Here is a 9378-nt window from a genome sequence, read left to right on the forward strand (position 1 = left end):
TGTGCCGTTTTAGTTTCGTCTGACCCGGAAGTTGAATCCCTCTCGTCTCCTATTTGTTTCCGGTTGTGACAGGCGGATCTTGACCCCACCGGCTTGATTGAGGACTGTTGATCTTTCCGACACTCTTCGGTCCAATTTTAACACGTAAGTTAATCGTGTTTATTTGACATATCGTGTATATTTAAACGTCATATCCTTATTTCTCCCATGCGTGTTGTGCGTGTACGATTGAGCCAGGTAGGCTAGCTGAGCGTAAGGTCAGCGCCTGGCTAATTGGAGTGATATGCTAACAGGCAAGTCAGAAAAGTTCCAGTCAGCCATTTCCTCTTGCCGAATAAACCTTTGCTGTTTACATAAGTGTACTTACTCTAAACAATAATATTCGATATTTGTTGTGGTTCTAATTAATAAGAACATACGTTAATGTTGTGGGTGTTCATGTTTGCTAACGTTAGCCTCCCTCTTGAGTGCTGAAGAGCGACCTGATATAATATTCAAACCTGCTACAACTCGTGATACGCTTGTTTTTTCTTAGTTATGTAATCTAAATATTGTGTGTGTGTGTGTATATATATATATATATATATATATATATATATATATATATATATATATATATATATGTATGTATGCGACCCCGAAAGGGACAAGCGGTAGAAAATGGATGTGTGTGTATGTATATATATGTATATATGTGTGTATATATATGTATATACTTATGTATGTGTGTATATGTATATATGTATGTGTGTGTATATATATATATATATATATATATATATATATATATATATGTGTGTATGTATGTGGCGACTTGTCCAGGGTGTACCCCGCCTTCCGCCCGATTGTAGCTGAGATTGGCTCCAGCGCCCCCCGCGACCCCAAAGGGAATAAGCGGTAGAAAATGGATGGATGGATGTATGTGTATATATATCAGTGACGTGCGGTGAGGTTCATGACTGGTGAGGCACTGACTTCATCACAGTCAGATTTACAAACATATGAACCCTAAAGAGTATCTTATTCACCATTTGATTGGCAGCAGTTAACGGGTTATGTTTAAAAGCTCATACCAGCATTCTTCCCTGCTTGGCACTCAGCATCAAGGGTTGGAATTGGGGGTTAAGTCACCAACAATTATTCCCGGGTGCAGCGCCGCTGCTGCCCACTGCTCCCCTCACCTCCCAGGGGGTGAGCATGGGGATGGGTCAAATGCAGAGGACACATTTCACCACACCTAGTGTGTGTGTGACAATCATTGGTACTTTAACTTAACTTTAACTTTACACATACAAACTGTACCACACAAAAAAGCACATTTGATAAAAAAAAACGTTATTATGGTCTTACCTTTACTTATAAGTGCGGGAACAGTGGTGTTCGTGTTGGAGGAGTTGTGAATGAATGAAATATGAAATCCATGCTGCAGTCTGCAGGTGTACCTAATGTTGTGTGTCTGCAGTCGTTCACGGCTCCTCCGGCGCGAGCAATGTTGTTTTTGCACTTTTTGGCTTCTTGTTAAGTGACTTTTTTTGGGTGGATTCGGTCTTGCACGTGGAGGGTTTGGGTGTGGGCTTTGGTTGGTGTGGCGCTCCCGTCGGGGGGTGCAATCTGCAGCGGAGGTGCAATAACCGGCACCAGGAGGCGGGATTACGCGAGCCTCAGCCAGTGCGTCTTCGCAGCAGTTTTATGATTGCTCAGCACAAGAAATACGTTACACACATACAGTTGTTGACAAAATACACTGTACATTATATACCTCAGCTAACTAAACTATGGAAATGTATAATATAATTCATATAGCAATACGGTCTCACTGCACAGCAGGCCAGCAGTTAGTCGAGTCCACAATCCATGGTGAGGCACAATTGAGTGACGTGCCTCAACTGGCTGCTGATCACCGCACCGTCTCTTCTCAGTATTTGAACGGCAAATGTGAAAATTCAGCGATTTTGAATAAAAATAATCTAAAACTGGTGAAGTTAAACGGAAAATAACTTTATAGTATAATCACTGGATACATAAAACAATTTAGTAGATTTGTTTTCTTTTTACATTTTTTTTCTTTCCATGATGGCAGGTGAGGCGGGGCCTCACCTGCCTCTAGTGACCGCACGTCACTGATATATATATATGTATGTATGTGTATATATGTATGTATATATGTATGTGTGTACATATTAGGGGTGTAACGGTACCGGTACATGTTTTGTATTGAACCGTTTCGGCACCGAACAAGTTTCCACACGAACATATGAAGTAGCTGCCTAAGCTATTGTTTTAACAATCTGCTCCGCTTCCTTCTGCCTCTTCTCTGTCAGTCCTCTACACAGCACCCAGCATTGTCCCACCCACACAACCATCTGATTGGTTAGAACTATAGCGGTAACAGCCAATCAGCATTGCGTATTCAGAGCGCATGGATTCAGTGCTTCTGCGGTGGGGTTAGCAGATAGGTGTTTAGCAGGTGAGCATAAGGCAGCGGACTCTCCCCAAATTAAAATAAACACCTCCCAGTCAACTACTAGTAACATCATTATGAGCCCGTTGACCTTCTCGAAACTTAAACTGCAGCTCAGCTCGCTCGCAGTCCTGGCTTGAGGTGAAGGCTAATTAGCTTTTAGCGTAACGTTAGCTCATTGTGCGGTGTGTGTGTGCGTGTGTGTGTTAGCTCATTGTGTGTGTGTGTGTGTGTGTGTGCGTGTGTGTGTGTGTGTGTGTGTGTGTGTGTGTGTGTGTGTGTGTGTGTGTGTGTGTGTGTGTGTGTGTGTGTGTGTGTGTGTGTGTGTGTGTGTGTGTGTGTGTGTGTGTGTGTGTATATATGTATATATATATATATATATATATATATATATATATATATGTATGTATGTATGTATGTATGTATGTGTGTATATAATATATCTATGTGTGTGTGTATATGTATGTATGTATATTAGGGATGTCCCGATCCAATATTTGAATCGGATCGGCCGCCGATATTTGCAAAAAAATGCGTATCGGCAAGGCATGGGAAAATGCCGATCCAGATCCAGTTAAAAAAAAATACTCCGCTCCGTGTTTTCCAACGCACCTATTTAAATAGTACATTTTTTAGCTGCTGGCATTACACGACAGGCTCTTCTCACTCTTTTCTGTGTCTGTGCTTCTCACAGACAGCAAGCGCACCTTCTTACACACGTCACATACTGTCACATCACACGTCACATACTGTCACGTCATACGTCACATACGTATACGTCCTCCCCGAGCAGAGAGGTAGCAGCATGGCTAACGTTAGCTGTGATGCTAGCGCAGCCGTGTGACCAACGTTCTCTCTAAGGTGCGCGCTTGTGCAATTGTGCACTGTTTAAGCGTCCTCTGCGCATAGCAATTATATGCCACGCACAAAATCAAATAAAAAAATAAGCGCACAGCAATTTTCGACACACGGACACGACAGAGAAAACAGTTTTCGTCATCATTGTTCAAATATTATAACGTCTGTCGAGACGCGTATCTCCATTCGGTGCCACACGCCCACACCATCAAAATGCTGAGACAAAAATTTCCACATCAACACCGTATGAAAAAATGAGTGATTTTTTTAGTTGTGATTTCCTTCTCTGCATGAAAGTTTAAAAGTAGCATATATTAATGCAGTATGAAGAAGAATGTTTTCATGTAGACATGCAAGCCTTGAAAGAAAATGTTGAAAATCAAGACTACATTTCCTGCAAATGGGTGCATTTCTACCCTATATTTTAACTTTAGATTTATTCTCATATCAAACTCTTTTGGCTGTCTTTTTGACACTTACATCCGGCGCCCCCCTCCACACCCTGGATTATAAATCATGTAAATAATTCAATGTGATTATCTTGTGTGATGACTGTATTATGATGATAGTATATATCTGATAGTATACATCTGTATCATGAATCAATTTAAGTGAACCGACTTAAACAAGTTGAAAAACTTATTCGGGTGTTACCATTTAGTGGTCAATTGTACGGAATATGTACTTCACTGTGCAACCTACTAATAAAAGTCTCAATCAATCAAAACACATAGAATCATCTTACTGCTGTGATTATATGCATCAAGTGTTCATTCAAGGCTAAGGCAAAATATCGAGATATATATCGTGTATCGCAATATGGCCTTAAAATATCGCAATATTAAAAAAAGGCCATATCGCCCAGCCCTTGTTTCAATGATGCCATTTCTGTTTGTCATGTATAATTTTGTCTATTTTGTGTTTATCCTTGAATAAACAGGTCAGTTTCTTGTTACCAACCATTGTGTATTATTCAAACTCACCTAATTCAGCTGGCTAGTTGTTATTAAGAGTACTAAAACCCTTTTCAACATGAATCTGACAACTACGGTAAGTAGGCTAAATAACTTTAAACTTTAATACATGCTCGGATAGGCCATTATCGGTCAGTATCGGTATCGGTCAGTATCGGTATCGGATCGGAAGTGCAAAAACAATATCGGATCGGAAGTGCAAAAACCTGGATCGGGACATCCCTAATGTATATACTGTATATGTATGTGTATATATTAATGATTGTCACTATATATATATGTGTATATATTATATATCTATATACATACAGTACATACACACACACATATATATATATATATATATATATATATATATATATATATATATATATATATATATATAAAATCAGTCAAGTCATTGGTGTTAATTTTCAATCTATCAAGATTAAAAAAATAATAAATCAAATTACAGATTATTTATGTAGTTTGCTCATTTTCTGCGACTGATGTACTAACATGTGGTTTATTTATTTTTTTTACATATGAAGCATAATCTACATAGATACAAAGAATTGCTATTGCGATATCTAGTGGGCACATTTAGAACAGCAGTTTCTTTCATTCAAAACATTCCCGCTTAATTTTATACTTTGCAAACTCACCCCGCGGGACGGATAAAACCTGTTCGCGGTCCTTACGTTTGACACCCCTGATTTTAAAGAGATTAATTGGATTTTTTCATTTTCATTAATGTTCAAAATGTTTATCTGGATTCTTCTACTTTGTACTTTGTAAACACTTTGAGTTTGAATAGTTATTTAAACATGGTTTGACTTCTTTGCTAAATCCATTCCATGATTTATTTCCACATACTGATATTCTAAAGGTGTTAAGTGTTGTCCATGCATACAAATGTTGTACTATAGAACATTTATTTGGATATACTTAAGAGTAGTCAGTCTACAGCTTCTATAGCAATACAGCTTTGCGAGCAACTGAAAATCATTCAACACACATCCACCATTGTTAAAGGCCTACTGAAATGCGATTTTCTTATTTAAACGGGGATAGCAGGTTCATTCTATGTGTCATACTTGATCATTTCGCGATATTGCCATATTTTTGCTGAAAGGATTTAGTAGAGAACATCGACGATAAAGTTCGCAACTTTTGGTCGCTGATAAAAAAGCCTTGCCTGTACCGGAAGTAGCAGACGATATGCGCGTGACGTCACAGGTTGTGGAGCTCCTCACATCTGCACATTGTTTACAATCATGGCCATGAGGAAAGTGAGAGTGAAGGACTAGAGGGCAGTGGGAGCGATTCAGATAGGGAAGATGCTGTGAGAGGCGGGTGGGACCTGATATTCAGCTGGGAATGACTAAAACCGTAAATAAACACAAGACATATATATACTCTATTAGCCACAACACAACCAGGCTTATATTTAATATGCCACAAATTAATCCCGCATAACAAACACATCCCCCTCCCGTCCATATAACCCGCCAATACAACTCAAACACCTGCACAACACACTCAATCCCACAGCCCAAAGGGCAGTTCACCTCCCCAAAGTTAATAAAGCACATATATTTCCCCAAAGTTACGTACGTGACATGCACATAGCGGCAGGCACGTACGGGCAAGCGGTCAAATGTTTGGAAGCTGCAGCTGCATGCGTACTCACGGTACCGCGTCTGCGCATCCAACTCAAAGTCCTCCTGGTAAGAGTCTCTGTTGTCCCAGTTCTCCACAGGCCAATGGTAAAGCTTGACTGTCATCTTTCGGGAATGTAAACAATGAAACACCGGCTGTGTTATCCAGCATAACAGTCAGGGGGTGCATTCTACGGCGGGGGTGCGTTATCCGGCACAACACCTGCCGTAATACATCGCTTCCCACCTACAGCTTTCTTCTTTGCTGTCTCCATTGTTCATTGAACAAATTGCAAAAGATTCACCAACACAGATGTCCAGAATACTGTGGAATTTTGCGATGAAAACAGACGACTTAATAGCTGGCCACCATGCTGTCCCAAAATGTCCTCTACAATCCGTGACGTCACGCGCAGGCGTCATCATACCAAGACGTTTTCAACAGGATATTTCGCGCAAAATTTAAAATTGCACTTTAGCAAGCTAACCCGGCCGTATTGGCATGTGTTGCAATGTTAAGATTTCATCATTGATATATAAACTATCAGACTGCGTGGTCGGTAGTAGTGGGTTTCAGTAGGCCTTTAAGATAGCATCATTGTCTGTGTCTGCATGAGTGCTGCCAGAACTAAGGATTTGCGGTTCCTTGAGGGTAGGGATGTAAAGATATGAAAATTTCATATCACAGGTATCGTGACCAAAATGATCACGGTTATCATTATTATCGCGGTATTTATGAATGTGCTCAAAAAGTACTTGTGTGTATATATACACCCTGAAATCTTCTGACCACCAATTTTATTAATTAAAATACATGGACTTACTCTGAGAAAGCCTGCTATTTTGCATGTTTTGTATGCTTCACTGATATTGTCTTAGTCTTTTGTCTGTTTTAACGGCTAAGCTTTTATTGTTAAATATTGGTTTGTACTGTAACACTTTAAGACCTATTTAAATGAAAAGTGCCTAAGAATAATATCAATTATTCTTATTATGTCTGGCAGGTGTTGCAGGGGCGCCGAAAAGGGGGAGTAAAGGAGACGGATTCTAGGGGCCCATGATGGAGGGGGGCCCAGAAAGGCCCCTAATGATGATGAAATTATAATAGAGAAAAAATAATGACACTGTGTTGGGGGCCCTGTAAAGATTCTTTTCATGGGGCCCAAAATCCCTAGCGGCACCCCTGGGTGTTGTGGCGTCTTACTCTTTTCTTAGGTCCTTGAACGCACTGTAAAAACACTTCTGTCTTGTATTCCTCTGAGTACATAACGATCACTGTACTCATGTGCTAGGAGAGCACTGCTTGTAGGTTCAATGTGCACAATTGAATATCTTAGTAGTTCAGACAGCAATGTGTTTAAATAGGTTTAGCTTGAGGTATGTTGTTTAAAGATTAATGTCTCATGACTAATGTTAGCTTTTAAACTAGTGAGTTTTTTTTCCCAAGGGCAGTTATTTATCATGGCTTTTTGATCATTTCAATTTAATAATAATACTATTCGTCGGTAGTTTTACCGTGGTTATCATTATTACCATTTGTTACATCACTAATTGAGGGAAACATAAAATTCATTATTTGCTGTGACATTGCCTCATGGCAGTTTTTTCAAAATTATAAGGAGCCCAAACACACGTCCAATATGTTGTGCTTTACTGAAGACGGTGAAGATTATGGAGTAAAATGTATTTACATCTGAATCCAATTGAGCACCTGTGGGGCATCCTCAAGCAGAGGTGAAAGACCGCACAGAGTCTTTGATGTCATCATGGAGGTGTGGAAGAGGATTCTAGTGACAATTCTGGTGAATGTCATGCCTGAGATTATTAGGGCAGTGCTATATGACAATGGTGCTTACACTAAATACCGGTAGTCACACTTTGGACACGTGAGGTGTACTCATTTGTGTTGCCAACTTTTTAGACAATTATGACAATGTTGACTTATTTTAGGTTCATAGTAAATCTATACTGCTTTACAAGCTGCACACTGACTACTCTTAATCAGTCTCTCTTGGAATTTGCGCTGTTTCCTGCAAACCAATTCATGCAAATTCGACCAACCCCCACAAATGATGTGTGACCTCGCAACTTTGTCCAATGCTCGCATGTTTTGGCCAATCGTATTTGTTTCTGAGCGACGCTCAAGCGTTCACATCAACTGTCTAATCAAAACTAATGTTTGCTTCTTGCATAGACGAAGCAGGAAGAGCAACATGTAACAATGTATCAACTTTTTATTGCTCAAACAGCACAATTGTCGTTCTCCCGCATAGCTCAGACTTACTGTACCCTCTGGTTCCTGTCTACAGCGCTAAGCTTTCTGGATAATGCAGTATATAAACATTTAGCGACTCGTCAATGCCATGGCTTCCTTGTTTACACATTATCATATATTTAGTCTACCTTTATTTTTTTCCAGGGTGAGGAAATTTAGAACATATTCTCACTTGCAATGCTGACCTAGCAAAGAGGCAGCATTTACATGAAGAGATGTTGAAGTGTGATGATGATCTCTCATTTATCAGCAATAATTGCCACTATAGATTGCTCACAATAGTTGACCAATGTTTGTGCGGGGTTAAATGTGTTGGAAAATGAGTTAATGTTTAAGATAGACATACTTTTCAAGCGTGAAACATAACCCAGAAAATGTCTGCAACTTGTAGACGACAAACTTTGGAAGTGTATATTTTTATAATTATCATTATTATTAGTTATAATGAATTGAAACAGTACAGTAATTTGACAATGAGCTCTGACTATGTGCTTTCACTGCCAATTTAATGTCTACTTTTAAGTGTTTGTGATATAAAACCTCAATAGAGTATTTCATTTTAAATGTATGTTGAAGCTTGCAAAAGGGGCTGCTTAATGTCTTCACTTATCCAAGTTGACCTTTCTATAGTAATATCCACTAAATGGTTGCTGAAATAGATAGATAGTGGGAGAGGTATAGTCTCTTTTGTGGGATACAGTTTCTGACTTCATCAAAATTTATCACAGCATCATGTCTTGGTTCTTCTCTCTCAGGTGCCAGGGTCCCCTCCCTCTCCAAGTGCGGTCCCTCATGGGCGGCTGGTCTAGCAGTGCTGTGCTGGGGCTGTACCGGGCGCTGCTCCGTGCAGGGCGTCACCTTCAGTACACAGACCGCAACTACTACCGCCGCGCTGTGGCCCGTGAGTTTCGCCGCTGCCAAACCCTGACGGCACCCGAAGACAAGGAAGCAGCTCTGAAGAGGGGCCAGTTCTTCCTCAGCAGCCGACTGGGTGGGCTTATGTAGGGGTTTGGGGTAGGGGGTTGGCATCTGGAGGTGGGGTAAAGGTCATCTGCAAGTATCTCCCAGGTGGGTGTTCTAATACTTATACCAGGGGTGTCCAAACTTTTTCTAGCGAAGGCCGCATGAATAGAAATTGAAGGATGTCTGGGTCACTTTGATACATTTTGT

General features: G+C 40.2%; 1 protein-coding gene across 1 annotated transcript; it reads left to right on the top strand.

The window, feature by feature from the left end:
- The first annotated feature begins 25 nt into the window (after nucleotides 1-25).
- On the top strand, nucleotides 26-9213 carry LOC140679713 (mitochondrial ribosome and complex I assembly factor AltMIEF1-like). Its single transcript, XM_072915700.1, has 2 exons — nucleotides 26-144; nucleotides 8964-9213. Exon 2 carries the CDS (start codon nucleotides 9001-9003, stop codon nucleotides 9211-9213), a length of 213 nt encoding a protein of 70 aa, XP_072771801.1. The 5' UTR covers nucleotides 26-144; nucleotides 8964-9000.
- The last annotated feature ends 165 nt before the right edge of the window (nucleotides 9214-9378 follow it).

The sequence above is a fragment of the Nerophis lumbriciformis genome, linkage group LG22, assembly GCF_033978685.3.
Source record: "Nerophis lumbriciformis linkage group LG22, RoL_Nlum_v2.1, whole genome shotgun sequence".
In the NCBI taxonomy this organism is placed as follows: Eukaryota; Metazoa; Chordata; class Actinopteri; order Syngnathiformes; family Syngnathidae; genus Nerophis; species Nerophis lumbriciformis.